Source organism: Notolepis coatsorum (assembly GCF_963971535.1).
Source record: "Notolepis coatsorum genome assembly, chromosome: 14".
Taxonomy (NCBI): domain Eukaryota; kingdom Metazoa; phylum Chordata; class Actinopteri; order Aulopiformes; family Paralepididae; genus Notolepis; species Notolepis coatsorum.
The window spans coordinates 44,813,185-44,830,701 of NC_140178.1; the positions used below are offsets into that span (position 1 = coordinate 44,813,185).

The window sequence follows — 17,517 nt, forward strand, 5'->3', positions numbered from 1 at the left end:
ATTGTGTAGTATAGTTTAGATACATTAACACATTGAGTGCCAGGAGGGGGCGCACGATTTATCGCTTGAATGCCAGCCTTTTTGGACCGATTTTCCGATATTTCATGATTTTCGCGGAGCTATTTCTATATTCTATATTATGGCTGTGTCTAATACGCCCGTCGCTTATCAATGACTTGCTTGCAGTCAACATGTACAAAACGGATTGTTTTTTCATCTGTACATTTCCGTTTTATACCGTTTTGAAAAACGGACGTTTTTGGAAATTACTAGGGGGAAAAAAAGATTCCGTGGAAATCGCCATTTACTGGAATAGACACAACACGTTGTCATTTTCCGGCTGATTTATGAATCGTTTTCAAATAAACGCTAGATTATCGATAGTATATGTGTACTTATGCACGCTAGAGAAGCGGGCTGAAAAATCGATTATCTATGACCTGGTCAGCGCTAACGTCATATACACACATAGGGGACATATGTGGAAAAAACATCTGATTACCCCAAGACTGGTAAAATAGATTCCTTACCTCATATCAGATGTTCTGCAAAAAGATTATTCCAATTCCTGATCGCCATTCCAAATATCGGTTTATTGATCCAACGATCCAACCTTGAAACACATATTCCACGCTGCTCTGAGGGTCCACAATGAATGCAATCGTCTCGGGTTACATGCCTGAGAAGTAAAATGTGGATTCCGGGTTTTTTTCCCCCCATGCATTTCCATTGAGTCCAATCCAATGGGTGCATTACCATCCGGGAGACGATAGGGGGCGGTATTTTTCCTGTTCGAGCTCATAGACAGTCCCAATGATAATGTGAGGCTGGATTGATGAAAATTGGATATCGCTAATAAAAGCAATAACGATTAAATAACAAGATTTCTCGTCGTTGGCACTCAACGCATGGCAGCGAACAACGAAATTTCTCGTTGCAGTTTTAAGAGTTAAAATAGTCAATTGTATAGTAGTGTACATAGGAACAAGTTTCTCAGGAACTTAGCATGTCTTTTTTTATCATGCATATCTTGTCTTACCTATTTTTATATTTTTTTATGCCCATTTTTATTATTGTATTTTGCACAATCGATGACCACCCGCATTTCACTGTATGCCCTGGTATGTATGTGACAAATAAACCTCTTGATTCTCTTGAATAGAAGGAGTGGGGTATCTTCCCTGAACTTCCTTAATTGTCTCAGGTGGTAGAGGCTAGGGATGGGCATTTTAAAGAAATCCAGATAGATTGATTGCATGCTATACTCGAGTGATCGTGTATTACTCATATTGTTGAAGAAAAAAAATTAAACATAATTTTGTTCATTCACGTATATGTTTAATGAAATCAACAAACAGTTATAATCTTACACATACATGTGAAACAAATGTGTAAAAAAATAAATATATTATTTTTTTCGTCATAAAAATGTATAATTTAAGATCGATTTCTCATAGCTGTGATTATCGATTATTCACGCCCATCCCTAGTAGAGGCACTGTTTCGCCTTTTTTTTTACCACAGTGTCTATGTGAGTTGTCTGTCAGGTCCTCTGATATGGACTCCCAGGTCCTTAAAACTGCTCACCCTGTCTACGATAGCCCCATTTATCCACAGTGTGTCCCCTGCTGTATTCTCCTAAAATCCACAATCCGCTCCTTGGTTTTACCAATGTTCAGGAATTGACTGAATGTATTTAACATTTCTTCTTTATGTTGTAGCTCCACCAGATAGAACAGTGTAAAAGATCAGGATAAAGCTGTCTAAGGCTTATTTCCACTGTGGTCATTAAAGGTAGAATCTGTAATGTCGTCAAACAGCGACATCGAGGCCTGACACATTTTGGTGTGGGTTGAGTTGATTGGGAATATGGGAGGAGTTGCTACTGCTGGCCACAGTACAATAACTTAACACATTGGTTGCCAACAACGAGATTTCTCGTTATTGGCCGCCATGCGTTGGTTGCCAAAAACGAGATTTCGTTATTTAATCGTTATTTCTTTTATTAGCGATATCCATTCATTTTTCATCCATCCAGCCTGACATTATCATTGGGAATGGCTCTGAGCTCGAAAAGGGCAAATACCGCCCCCTATCGTCTCCCGGATGGTAATGCACATTATTGGATTGGATTGAGTGAAAAAGTGCATCAGAGAAAAACTCCGGTCCAGGGCCCTCATTTATCAATGGTGCGTACGCACAGATACAGTATGTGCGTAACCCGTGTGTACGATTATTTCTAAGCAAAGTGTGGGACTTATCAATTTGAATGTGTGCTTGACTTTGTGCGTATATTTACGCACAGCTCCGACCGTGCGTACCTGGCGCCCGGTGGTAGAATATTATTATTGCAACGCGGAAATAAGCTTCCATGCATTAGTTTCAACACTGGCGTGTTCTGTATGACCCCCCGTAATTCATTATAGTTAATTGTAAAATGGCGACAGTAGTGTAATTATTGTCAAACCCTATAAATATAGCATTTGGAATAGGTCTTTCTTTCCGAATGAATGCAGCATGGTTTATATATAGGGTTATCGGAATATACGGGGTGCACTGCAGGGAACTGTTTTCAGAGATAGCAGATAGGAATGAATGAATGAATGAGGGGCAGTCTAATTGCAGAGAGAACATAAAAAATATTAACTAGAGTCCGCTATACCCGAGACACCTCCTTCATTTGTACAGCAATTTGAGACCGGAATTAGAGTGTGGAACAAAACGCACAAATGCCATCCCAATGCACATTCAAGTCAGTCTCCACCCTCGGCACGGTCCATCGTGATATTGGAGATGGATCGAGCAATAGACTGTTACTGTACCACCCATGTAGCTGTCAAAGCTCCATCACAAATGCAGTTACCGTAATTCCTCTAATAGTAACCCCGGCTTGTATTTGTTTCAACTGTAGCGGGTACCAGGCTTGTATTAGGAGGAGGCCTGTATAAGAGGGAGGCCTATATTTCAAATTTTCAAACGGATCATAATGAATAAATCAACATTTTGTGTCAGTTTGAACTTTGAACCCAGTAAAATGTACTGGGTTCATTTATTGAAACCAAGTACTGTATGAAATAGTAAACAGTGGTCACTGGTCATTTCAACGTTTTCAAAGTGAAATCACGTAACTAGCTCAGTATGCAGCTCAGTATATTAGTAACCCGGCTTGTATTAGGAGGCCGGCTTATAATTGCTTAGCTCAAGAGCGCACCCGGCCATTAATAGAGACCCGGCTTGTATTTGAGACCCGGTTACTATTAGAGGAATTACGGTATGTGCATAGAAAGGGATTCCACTCAGTGATGCGCATTTGCCTGATACATGTCGTTGCTGCATGCCAGGAGGAAGGCAATGCTGCATGTTTTCAATTCATTAAATAAAACTGTTTTTTTTTTTTTGTATGACAGTTTACTGACTGTCATACAAATAATCAACCAACTACATACTGTAACTTTTCAGTGCACGTTTTTATTTACATTGTGACAACAGCCTTGTGAGCTCCTGCACACAGACATGATGGAATTCAAGTTCAAGTTTGTATTGATCACATATAGGCAGGCTACACATGGCGTAGGCTACATCATTGTTCTTGTATATGCTCTCGTATTATTGTTTATATAGGCTACCTAATACCGACATGAAAATAGATTGTATGCCTCTACAAATCACATGCAGGTAGAAAATTGACTGAGAACTTTAATCCCTGGGTATTAATCGAATGAAACGAAGAAAAGGCATATTCCAGCATGGTTATTAATGACACCAATGGCAAACAGTGGTTAACGGTCTTTATTAGTGTTTGCGCTGCCCAGGCAGCAATGGTCTTTAGGAAGTTAGATATATCATATCCGACATCACCGTACGTGTACATGTCTGTCAGCCTGTCGCGTATTTCTCCCATAACACGCTTCGCTCGGCTTAGTCCACTTTTCCACATTTCATGGGGGTGTTCCATTACCGTATATGGTTAATTACGGGCGGTGCTATATGCAAATACTTAAAATCGTGCACGAGCGCGGAGCGTAGAACAAATGGTATTTATCAACACGCATACGACCCGTGTACGCACGTGTGATAAATCCAGATTTTTCTGTGCGTACACACATTCTAAATTCTGTGCTTAACACATTGGCGGCCATTTGGATGCGTCTAAAATCATTGTAGACGGCCAGCATATGTAAACAGACTTGCACAGTCCGTGGGGCTGTTTGTAGAGCTAAATCTATACTTTATAGTATTGCTATCTGTCCATTCTCATTGTGAATTGAGACCATAAACCGTCCCTTCAAAATGGCTTAAAGAAATAATTTTTTCAGGGCGGCTAGGTGGTGCAGTGGGCAAGGCGCTCACCACCAATGCAGGAGACGCTGGGTTCGAGCCCAGCTCTCTGCATTGCTATCAGCTTGGCTGGTCGTTCATACTAATACAATTGGCAGTATTAGGGGGTGGGAAGCTGATGGGTGGGGATCGGACGTTGTGGACAGCGACTCCTACAGGTCGGTTGGTGCGCCTGCGCAGCAGGATCAGGAAGCGACGGGGGCGGCGTGCCCTCCCACGCAGACCCCCGACGTTGAGAGATTGCGCTGTGCAGGTGAAAAGATGCGACGGCTGCTTCCTCGAGTACCGGAGGGGACACGTGATGTAAAGCTTCGTCCACATTGCAGCCGGCTTGTGGGAGGCATGGCCTAACAGCGTTCGAGACAGGGGAGGGTAGAATTGGACGATACGAAATTGGGATGGGAGAAAAATTGAAAATGGGAGAAAAAAGTTGTTTAAAAAAAATTCATCAATACGTTCTCATTTTATAGCGCCGTGAATATAAGCGTTATACAGGATTTGGTCTAGTATATTTCCTGGAAGGCTGGATAAAGGGCTAATAGCTACTAACGTTATATCCAATGGCATTTTGGTTATACAGAAGCTACAGTTAAAACTCAAACTGCATATGATCGATACGATCCTCAAGCATGAATGCATGAAAGGGGGGGGGGGGACGTAGTTTCTGATTATTGATTAGATACCAATAACCGTGTTCATCTCAGTAGCCACATACGCTATCGGCTGGTTGAGTATCATAACAAGCCCTGATCAGCATGTAATTTACGTGAAAAAGATCTCCCAGTTATCGATCGCCATCTGGTAGATCGATATGTCCATTGGCTGATGAAATCTGCGACCCAAAACGTATTCCGTGCAACAGGCAATAGAGATCGCTTCAGGTGAGTAGAAAACTACATTGGAAATCCAGAAAAAAAAAGACAGCTTCTGCCACAGGGAACACTGCATTATCGATACAGCGCCCCTAAGAGGATCTAGCCGGTAATGCACTTTTTCGAATTCAAAGAGTAGGGTACATCTGCAGTGCAGCTCGGCGACCTTGAATAGGTTATTAAAATGGAATAAAAGCCAAAACAACCTTGCCACGGATATATCCGTGGTCGGTCTTTTAAGCATGGATTCGAAACACGGATATATACGTTGTCGGGCGGGAATGTGTTAACACTTTGAGCGCCAGCCGTGTTTTTCCTTTTTACCCCCTTGAATGCCACCATCCACGGCCAATGTTAACGTTAATATCACCTAATCTATGTTTTAAATTATGGCTATGTGTCTAATCTGCCCGTCGCTTATCAAAGAATCATTTTCCAGTCAACATTGTCAAGGCAGATTGTATTTTTATCGCTTCATTTCCGTTTGATAGCATTTTGAAAATCACCCGTTTTCGGGGAAAAAACAACCCATGCCTATGATAATCGCCTTTTACTGGAATATTCCAGAACGTTGTCATTTGTCTGCCTATTTATGAATCGTTTTCAAATAAACGCTAGACGATCGATAGTATATGTGTGCACACGCACGCTCGTGCCGTGCGCTGATAATCGCTGCTCTTATTTCCTCATGGCTTTTACAGTCAAAACAGCCATATCACATATCACATAAACGCTTATATATCCGTGAAAACTAGTCTGATTATCCTAACACTGATAACTAGGGATGGGTATCGTTAGGATTTTATCGATACTACTACTCCTATCGATACTGCTTAACGGTTCGGTACTTTATCGATACTCTTATCGGTTCTTTTTGATAATTTTTTTATGCTTTTTATATTTGCAGTTGAGAGCATTGGTCATCTCCCTACAGTAAAGATTAGAAATGATTGAATTATTGTAAATGTGTGTGGAGTGGTGGGAATAGCTGCTTCAATAATAACTTATAACAACAACAGACAAGTTAGACAACTATGTATACAAAAAAAACGATATACACTGAATGATTAGTTGTTACCTAAAGTCCTTGGACTCCACTGTAGAGAACGGGTGCAGGCCTTTGACAACAAACTTTGTCACAGCCCTGTGACACTCGTTCACCCTATCCTCTGTCATCCTTCCTCTAGCTGCTAGGGAGAAAGGACTTTGGGTGGTGGAGGTAGAGCCTAGGGAGGATGTGTGGTGGGCTCACTGGCCTGGGACACATTGGTGGCTGACCTCAGCTTGACGATCTATAAAAAGTTTTTAGATTGTAGTATTTGTAGCTAAACAATTATTTTGTTTATTAGCCTATTTGTAATAATTCGTTATTAGCCTAGGAAACTCTGTATCTTGGCTTACCGGCTGCAGTGGACGTGGATGCAGATGGACCACTGCGCGCAAGGCAGTCGAATACGGCGCATTTCTGCACACTAATATAGTGTTTTGCAAACAAATGTTTTGATAGATTGCTCGTATTGCCACCCTTACTGGCAAATGTTTTGTTGCACTTGTGAACGCTTCGCTCTATCCGCCATCACGATAGTCCATGCAGAGCTGTCTGTGTCTGTGTGCAGCGCGCGTCGGCACGGAGACAGCGCTGAGATGCTTCCAGCTGCAGCACATCAGGTGTGCGGGGCTTGTATGTGCGGGGCTTGTAAGCGCTGCTGTCTGACGTGCTGCAGCTGCATACTATTGACAGCGCTTTCATTAAGGAGTACCCGTATGTATGTGTAGCGCGACTCGCGAGGAGTGTGTGTAATGACTCGCTGCTTCTCGTGCAGAGACAGAGAGAGGAGAGATCGTTCGCAACTTTTAAATAATAATAATAATAATAATAATAATTTCTCTAGAGTATCGATAGCAGTACCGAGGACGTCGGAGCTTATAAATACTCCGGTATTTTCTAATATAGTACCGGTTCCCGTTTAAAACCGGGGTCCGGGGGGCATCCCTACTGATAACATAGATTCCTTACCTGAGGTATCCAAATGGTTTATTCCAATTTCCGATCGCCATTCGAAAAAAACCATAATTGTATTGATCCATCGGGCGGCTACGTGGCGTAGTGGGCAAGGCGCTCGCCACGAATGACGGAGACGCTGGGCTCGCCTGTTCGAGCCCAGCGCTCCACATTGCTTTCAGTTTAGCTGGTCGTTCATACTAATACACATTGGCCGTATTAGGGGGTGGGAAACTGATGGGTGGGGATCGGGCGTTGTGGACAGCGACTCCTACAGGTCGGTTGGTGCGCCTGCGCAGTAGAATCAGGAAGTGTCGGGGGCAGCGTGAGCCTCCCACGTGTTACTCCTCGCCACTGAGAGATCGAGCTGCGCAGGTGAAAAGATGCGACTGCTGTTACCTCAAGTACCGGAGGGGACTTGTGCTATGTATGACTTAGTCCACATTGCAGCCGGCTTGTGGGAGGCAAGAAACAGCGTTCGTGAAAGGGGAGGGTTGAATTGGATGATACGAAATTGGGATGGGAGAAAATATAGAAAATGGGAGAAAAAGTGGATCAAAAAATGTTTTATTGATCCATCGTGTGTACAGTATAACCCATATTCGCCGTGGCTCAGAGTCTCCAGAATGAACTCTGGTAGACCCCGGCTGCATCAGTGAGAAGTAAAATGTGGAGTCAGAAATCCGTTCTCCCATTCACTTTCATTGAGTCCATTCCAAAAGGGTGATTTACCATCTGGGAGACGATAGGGGGCGCTTTTTTCACATCTGAGCGCCGGCGGTCCCTGGATCTCCAACGGTAGGCTCGCGTGATGCAATATGATTTCAGATCGCTAATAAAATTTTTAAATAAAAACCCGAGAATACTCGTGACGTGGCATTCAACGGGTGGGGCGTAAACCCGAGAAAAGCTGTGAGTGGCATACAAAGTGTTAAGAACGAAAATAGAACACTTTCTAAGAATTGTTGATAAATGAGGGCCCAGGGTTTTCCCAGCTCTGGCAAGCAGTGTCGTGTTACCAGATTCACTGGCGAGGCTGGAAGCAGCTTGGATTATGCGTTTCGGACTATAACGTTGGATCAATAAACGCGATCAATATTTGGAATGGCGATCAGGAATTTGATTCATCTTTTTGCAGAACATCTGATCTGAGGTAAGAAATCTGTTACCAGTTTTGGGTTAATCAGAGTTGTTTTTCACAGATTTCACAACGTGTGTGTGTGTGGCGTTAGGTGCTGAGCGCGGCATGAATAAATGATTTTTCAGCCCGCTTTTGTATCGTGCATAAGAACACAAATACTCTCGATAATCTAGCGTTTATTTGAAAACGATTCATAAATCAGCCGGAAAATGACAAAGTGTTTTGTGTATTCCAGTAAATGGCTATTTTCGCAGGATTTCTCTGAAATTACTAGAACTCTCCGAAACTATACTCGTATTCAAAACGGTATAAAACGGAAATGTACTGATGAAAAAACAATCCGTTTCGTACATGTTGACTGCAAGCAAGTCATTGATAACCGACGGGTGTATTAGACACATAGCCATAATTTAAGATATAGTTTATGCATTCGCAAATGTGCTTGTCCTCCCATTGATTAACGTGGTGGCATCCAAGCGATAAATCGTCATATCCGGCTGGCAACCAATGTGTTAATAAACTCCAACCCGCATGTCAGACCAAAAGAAAAAAGAAAAGAAGCACAATACCAAGCAGGGCTCGTTTGCCTAGACTGTTTGACAGTGTTACAGATTCTACCTTTAAAGTGAGTCAGGGATTGCAGCAAGACAACAGATCTACAAAGACTAAGATGGGCATAGATATACAACAATGTGTGAGTCCTAGTTTACATTCTCCCACTTTGTCTCCTAGTCAGAATTCTTTCAAATGATTTAAAGAGGAACTAAACCCATTGTCATTTTGGTGTCCTAGTGGTTGGAATTATTCACATTGTTGCACACTCTCCCCCGCCCAATCTGTGATGTCAGAGTGCCTCTTTGAAGGTTCTATCACAGTCTGTCTAGGGGGGGGCTACTCTGACATCACAGATTGGGGTGGAGCAGTGCAGTATGGTGAACATCAACCACTAGGTCTAGGGCAGCAAAATGACTATGGGTGTAGTTACTCTATAACCTTTATTTAACCAGGTAGGTCACTTAAAGATCCTGTACAATGATGTTTTAATTCGGTCATAAATCGATTATTGTGGACTGTTAATGTCACAATGTCAATGTGTTAATGTCATGAGTATAGACTTTTCAGCTTCAGATGTATCATTTGATTTGTTATTGGGTATTTTGGGTCACCCTCTTGAGTAACCGGAGTATGTAATATCTTCAAGGAAGCAGATTGGATATTGGAAATGGTTTGATTCTGTTGATATCCAGGGGGATGGAGATCAAAGTGTTTTAGTCATAATTTTCACAACAGCAGGTCTAACATTTAGGGTAACAATTCAACATACCAAATTTTTTATTTTTTTAACATGCTTTTCATTGTACTGAATCTTTAAGAACCAATTTGTATTCATCCACAGTGCTTTTTGAATTTTATTTTTTTATTTTTTAAACAAACATATAAACAAACATGACAACATGATAAGATATACAAGCATTAATTAACAGTGCATTTTGTATTTTGACAATAGAATAGCATAACGCTATCAAACAAAAAAATGTATAATAGCCGTGGTTAATTTCTGAGAGTTTAACACTCATCTGCTCTCAACAGATTGAACATATAAGAAGGGTCTTGGCGCTGCAGAGAATCAGGCACTTAAAGGGGAACTATTTTACTATTTCTTTCACTATTTGGGCACTTTTACACAATTCCTGTGAGTTTATGGAACACCTCTGTAATTATAATTTTTTTTAATTCATTGTTTTGTATTTCTAATCAAGTCCTCAAAAACAGCATTTTTCTACCTCAAGATCTCGAGCCGTTTTGAGGCTGGGCTCCTAAACCACTGTGTGGCCTGGTGGCATCTGCCACATTATCATGCAGCTGAGTCTCTCTGACATCACAAATCATCACATTTTCAGATGACTCAGTTCAGTGAGGGTGAATATTGTGAGAGGAGAATTTGAAGAATGCGCCAATATGAGAATTAGAGACATAGATCATATTAATATAAGTCCACATAGCTAGGAAACAATGCTAAACACTGAAAAAGGCCATTTATAAGATAGTTCCCCTTTAACAACAAATCCACTGATTACATTCAACAGCATGTTCCTTGGCATACATTTGAATGTTTTGAGATCGGGCTGCCAGTCTCATCACGCTGCCTGGAGGCTGTTGGACTGTGTGCTTCACTGTCCCCAGAGGACAGCTACTATCAGCCTGCTTCTCAAGGACGACTAGCGTAGTCAACCCCCAGTGGCTAAGTTACACTGTCAGCATTTCTAGTTCTGTGTGTGTGTGTGAGATGTATATGCGTGTGTGTGTGTGTGTGTGTGTGTGTGTGTGTGTGCGTTATTTGATTCTTATTACTTGACCCTCCTTGCTTATTTCCTTATTCATCTCAGCGTCTGTGTAAAGTATGCTATGACACTCCTATGTAAAATACACAATGTGCGGCCGGGTATGTGTGTGTACTGTGTATGTATCTACTTGTATGTTTGTGTATGAGGGGTGTGTATGTATGTATCTCTCTGTATGTATGTTAGTCTATCTTTTAATTGTATACGCAATGTCACTGTAAATGAGGGAAACCTTGATGTCCCTTGAGTTTAAATAAAGGTTGTGTGTGTGTGTGTGTGTGTGTGTGTGTGTGTGTGTGTGTGTGTGTGTGTGTGTGTGTGTGTGTGTGTGTGTGTGTGTGTGTGTGTGTGTGTGTGTGTGTGTGTGTGTGTGTGTGTGTGTGTGTGTGTGTGTGTGTGTGTGTGTGTGTGTGTGTGTGTGTGTGTGTGTGTGTGTGTGTGTGTGTGTGTGTGTGTGTGTGTGTGTGTGTGTGTGTGTGTGTGTGTGTAAAGGTGCTGGAAGACTCGAGGGCCATCTTGGTAGCAGCCAATATGCAGCCTGATGACCCTTTCCCCATGGATGATAAGATCAAAGACGGTTAGTTAGTGTCTTCCACCCATCTCATTAGTTGCATTTACCTCTCCTCCACTCTCTCTCCTCCCCATATCCTCTCCGCCTATTGCTTATTAACAGCGGAGGAGTGCTGCCGAGTGCTTCCGCGTTTTCCCTGATTGGCTGCGACACGCCCCGCGGCAGGCGCGGCAGCCGCGGAGCGGAGCGGCAGAGCTTGCGGCATTATGTAGCCGTAATCCGCCATGATTTTCATTTGAAGCTTAGCTCACCTGGCAGCGCTGCGATCCTGCGGTCCGTTTTTTTTTTTTTTTTTTTTTTTTAACAGTTAAGGTTAGGCATGGTTAAAGTTAAGGTTAGGCATTGTTTCGGAGTTGGTTAAGGTTAGAAGGGTTAAGTTTAGGCGCTGTTAAGGAGCTGGTTAAGGTTAGCGTTTGTCTTAGAGAATGGCAATAGACAGCCTATTTCCGCACTGCCGCTCTCTCACGCTGCCGCGGTCACATGGTCACATTGTCACATTCTTGCACTCCTCCGCTGTTAAAAAGCAACACGCATCCTCTCCTCTCCACTCTCTCCTTTCATCTCCTCTCCTCTCCACTCTCTCCTACTCTCCTCTTTTATGTCTGTACTTGGTTCTTATTACACTTACCCTCTCTTTAAAGACTAAAGTATTTCGTCCATGGATGTTAAGTCATTTATTCAAGCTTATTCACACCTTTAAAAAAGGAAAATGTCTCATTCTGCGCTGTTCTGAATGTATTAGTTCTATGCTACACATTTATAATTTTCTCAGTTTTCATAATGCGTTAACTCTGCCTCACAATCCATATTTTGTTGTTCTCTCTACAGCTTATTCCCATGTGGTGGAGAACACTGCGTTCTTCGGTGACGTGGCGTTGCGCTTCCCTCGTATCGTCCACCACTACTACGACCGGAACTCTGACTGGGGGGGGATGCTCCGCTGGGGGCTGCGGTTCTGCAACCTGACGGGGGTCTTCACTGGGGGATCCCACCAGCACGTCCTCACACTGGTAACACACTGCCAAGCCACCACACTGTCCTCAAACTGGCAGTGTTGCGTTGCTGATATCATAACTGGTTGCACACACGCTAATGACGCCACGTGCACGCGCGCATGGCCATAAATGTTCCCTTGCATGAGCACAGACTAAAGACGGTGCCTAATTGCCTCTACGAATGGAATGTAATACATTTCATTTACAAGTTGTGTGTGAACAGGGACGTGCACAGGACTTTAGAGGGGCAGGTGCTCAAAGGATGAAAAGGGCCTTCAGTCGATTCCTTCAGACATTAAGCACCCCCACAGCCCAAATGGAATGATTAAAAAATAAATATATATTTTTTTTTATAGTCGACTATTGGCACATTTCGGCCAATCATAGTCGACTATCCAAATCCTTAGTCGGGGACAGCCCTACTGTCCTCACACTGGTAACACACTGCCAAGCCACCAGCACGTCCCCACATTGGTAACACACTGCCAAGCCACCACACTGTCCTCACACTGGTAACACACTGCCAAGCCACCACACTGTCCTCACACTGGTAACACACTGCCAAGTCACCACACTGTCCTCACACTGGTAACACACTGCCAAGCCACCACACTGTCCTCACACTGGTAACACACTGCCAAGCCACCACACTGTCCTCACACTGGTAACACACTGCCAAGCCACCACACTGTCCTCACACTGGTAACACACTGCCAAGTCACCACACTGTCCTCACACTGGTAACACACTGCCAAGTCACCACACTGTCCTCACACTGGTAACACACTGCCAAGTCACCACACTGTCCTCACACTGGTAACACACTGCCAAGTCACCACACTGTCCTCACACTGGTAACACACTGCCAAGTCACCACACTGTCCTCACACTGCCAAGCTACCACACTGTCCTCACACTGGTAACACACTGCCAAGTCACCACACTGGTAACACACTGCCAAGTCACCACACTGTCCTCACACTGGTAACACACTGCCAAGCCACCACACTGTCCTCACACTGGTAACACACTGCCAAGCCACCACACTGTCCTCACACTGGTAACACACCGCCAAGCGACTACACTGTCCTTATGTTGTGAGGATACTGAAGGTACCGCTTTGACAGCAAGATCATTCCTTTCTGTAATACAAGCCTAAGTATTACTTTTACTGTAATACGTTTTCTATTAGGCTCAAGTCATTAACATAGCAAGCAATTATTTCCATGATAAATTTGTTCATTATAATAATATTATAACACACAATGCAACACCAATGTAATCAATAATACACAATTTATTTGCCACAATGCAAAGGTGCTAAGGTGCCACTCAGAGGTGCTGCCAGGGGGGCAGGAGAGGATGGAGGAAAGGAAAAGTCACAATCACAAAACATCAGTACAAATGACAAGTTGACTAAAGATCTGTTCACTTCTCTTTTACAAGCTCATACTTTATTTTTTAAATGCCTTTTAATTTGCTGTTTCATGTTAAAAAGCAAAAGTCAAGCAATATACTGACACTAACAGCAAGCACTTTTCTTTTAATAAATACTTTTTTTTTTAAGGAATCACCTTTGTCATAATTGTGGTGGACATTTTATTTTTTACAGTACTCTGTATCAATATCATAACAGTACTCAAATGTACTCTGTAGCAATATCGTAGTAGTACTCAACAGTACTCTATCAATACCATAGCAGTACTAACTCAAGAGTACTGTGATAATATCGTAGCAGTACTCAACAGTACTCCGTCAATACCGTAGCAGTACTCAACATTAGTCTGTATCAATACCATAGCAGTACTAACTCAACAGTACTCTGTATCAATACCGTAGCAGTATTCAGTACTCTGTATAAATACCATAGCAGTACTAACTCAACCGTTTTTAGAGTTGGGTTAGGTGTGTTGGACCCAGGCGCAGTGTAGAACAGAGGAGACAGAATGCAGGGGTTGATCTTCACAATATAACACAGTCTTCATTGTGAATAGCGGATAGCTTTGTAGCACGTAGCAAACAAAAAGGTGAGACACACAGTCTCCACAAAACTCTATAGCACGTAGTAAAGAAAAGGCGAGACAACTCAGTCTCTCTCAGGACCTCTCTCAGGACCGATAAGTCTTAGACTAGCAACAGTGTACTCACGGGTAGGTTCAGTGAACGACTGACAATCTGAATAGTAAACAAGGAGGACATATAAAGGAGAGTCAACTATACACACCAGGTACCAATTAGGGTAATCAGCGCAGAAAGACGGGTAATAATTACCATTGGGCAACGCCAGGGCTTTTGCTCCCAGGTGAGAGCAAAACCCCAAACGTTACTTACAACAGTACTCTGTTTCAATACTATAGCAGTATTCAACAGTACTTAATCTTTCAGTTAATGAAGTGAAGTCTGGAGGACTCATCTATGGCCTTGATACTGCGCCAAGAATATGGTTTTAGTTCCCTGTCTCAAGAGGCCTCGGTTAGAGCTTGTACTCTGTATTCAGACGCTACTTCAGTCTTTGTTTTCGACCTTGTGTCCCCTCGTCCTCCTCCTCATCTGCCTCTCTCTCATGCTATCTAACGCCAAACAGAAATAGGCACTAGAGAGCCACTGAATAAAGCAGGCTATGTTTATGCCCAGTGATGACATCATCCTGCTGTGCTTCAGGATACGTGATGTGATGCTGTTCTATTTACATCTCATACTCTTTTACATCTTTTAACATCAAGGAATGTTAATCCCCCCCCCTCTCTGTTCTCTCTCTCTTGTCTTTTAGATGTCACAGGAGCTGGGAATAACGGAGAAATCGCCAGACTTCACCAATCCGTACCGCACAGAGAGAGACGACGTGAGTGAGCGAGGCTGACTGTCAGGCGCTGTATTCACAGCACAGGCCGTCTGCAACATTGTCAACATCAACAGCATACACACAGATGCATATATATACACGCATACAAACACACACACACACACACACACAAATTCGCATACACACACACACACACACACATAAGCACTCTCTGTCTCTCTCTCGTCTGTCTGTCTCTCTCTCTCTCTCTCTCTCTCTCTCTCTCTCTCTCTCTCTCTCTCTCCTGCATAAATGAACAAACAAATTCTCCTTTCTCCCCTCGCTGCAGGTCCTTCACACTGCTGAGGCTTTTCAGAAGATCCTGAGGGAGGAGGAGAAGAGGAGGCGAAAGGAGGAGAAGAGGAAAGAGATCAGGAAGGGCCCGCGCATCTCTCGCTCCCGGACCGAGCTATAGTAATGTACCTCAGCACTTTGGAGAGGACTGAGGAGGAGGAGGAGGAGGAGGAGGAGGAGGAGGAGGAGGAGGAGGAGGAGGAGGAGGAGGAGGAGGAGGAGAAGAAGGAGAAGAAGGAGAAGAAGAAGGGCCGGAAGGAGCACACGCACAACCTACAAGGGTGGCTTGAGTTGTAGACTCGTTGACAGAGTAGTTTGGTCTGGAGACCAGGTGCTCTGTTGAAAACAAAGAGAAAGGAAGGTTTTTTGTTGCAACCTGTGAAGAGGAAGCAATGTAGGTTCAGTTTGTGACTAGAATGATATGACGAGGACAGGAGACAGGAGACAGAAGACGCTACTGCTGACAGACACATTTGTCTCTCGGGTGTCTTCTTTTTTTCCACGCCATGGTTGATGAATTTGGCCAATCAGCAATGCCTTACCTCATCATAATTTCCACCTGAAATGGTTGTTTATGAACCTAACCCTTGCCTTAATCTTAACCTCATTGGAGACCTCACGCCTTACCCTAAACTATAATAGATGATTTATTATTATTTATTACATGGCGTTTTAACATTCGCCAAATTGCTTGATTGTGATTGGTCAATAGCGCTCCGTTACCCCTAACAGCGGTCAATTATTTCTCGATAACTGACCGCTGCTATGGGCAACAGCGCAATAATGACCGCTGTTAGGGGCAACAGAGCGCTATTGACCAATCACAATCAAGCATTTTGATCGCAGTCACGAAAGCCATAACCTTGTTCCCAGCTTTATCTCGCACAACTGCACTACATCAGGTTCAATCACGTCCACACCTGCCGGCGATGACAGAGGAGCCACAGAACAACTGCTTGATCTCGTCTTGTCGATGGTGTAAAATTAATTAGGTATATTGTTAGTAAGTTAGCCATGTACTTGGTCATTGTCGCAAAATAATTGACCTTCACTGCGTTTAGAACACAGAGGCGCAGCCTTGGTGTTCCAGAACTCTGTGTCGGTCAATTATTTTGCGACAATGACCTCGTATACATTATCCCTTACATATTTTCTTCTTCTAGCCATCACCCAGAATGGGTCAGAATTAGGGCTGCACGATTCCTGCTCAACTGTGAATCACAGTTTTTCTCTCTAAGAATTGAGATCACGATTCTCTCACATGATTCTTATTTTTTCAATAAAATCATTTATTTCACTCTTTCTTAAACAGACAACATACCATATATGATAGTGCTTGACTTAAACTTAAGTCTCTTGTAACATACAAAATAACTCAAGTCAGAGTCGTCATCATTTAAAAAAGTTAAGTAAAAAGTTTTTTTTTAAAAGAAGAAAAAAGTACAAAAATATTTTTGTAAAATAAAATCGTCATCATTTAGAAATGAGATTGCATGGGTCTATGAATTGAGATCACGATTTTTTTTCGATTAATCGTGCAGCCCTAGTCAGAATGGGACAGGGTCGCTAGGAAACCCATTCGAAAACGGCTTATTTTTTAAATGATGTGGGAGACACGTAATTTCTTGTGTCCTGATTGCAGATTTTTATTTTTTTTTATTGGTGCTCGCAAAAATATATATATATATTTTTTTTTTACATTTTAGTTTAACTCATTCTGCGCCGGGCCTATATGACCAAATTAGGGCTAGCACGCCAGCGCTTTAATCAATGAGAGGATGGGGAAATTTGCGAGTGCTTAAAATATATCTTAAATTATGGCTATGGGTCTAATACACCCGTCGCTTATCAATGACTTGCTTGCAGTCAACATGTACGAAACGGATTGTTTTTTCATCGGTACATTTCCGTTTTATACCGTTTTGAATACGAGTATAGTTTTGGAGATTTCTAATAATTCCAGAGAAATACGCGATAATAGCCCTTTAGTGAAATACACAAAACACGTTGTCATTTTTCGGCTGATTTATGAATCGTTTTCAAATAAACGCTAGATTATCGATAGTATATATGTCCTTATGCACGATACAAAAGCGGGCTGAAAAATCGCTTATCCGTGC

The 17,517-nt window shown here is 42.7% G+C and overlaps 1 protein-coding gene across 2 annotated transcripts in view; it reads left to right on the forward strand.

The window, feature by feature from the left end:
* The window catches only part of ccdc134 (coiled-coil domain containing 134), a 31,931-nt gene extending 16,398 nt beyond the window's left edge, over positions 1-15,533 (forward strand). For both annotated transcript variants that reach the window (XM_084328528.1, XM_084328529.1), the window contains exons 4-7: positions 11,188-11,272; positions 12,095-12,276; positions 15,032-15,103; positions 15,393-15,533. In XM_084328528.1, coding sequence (XP_084184654.1) covers positions 11,188-11,272; positions 12,095-12,276; positions 15,032-15,103; positions 15,393-15,518 — 465 coding nt within the window. In that variant the 3' untranslated portion in view covers positions 15,519-15,533. The remainder of the gene's footprint in view (positions 1-11,187; positions 11,273-12,094; positions 12,277-15,031; positions 15,104-15,392) is intronic.
* The last annotated feature ends 1,984 nt before the right edge of the window (positions 15,534-17,517 follow it).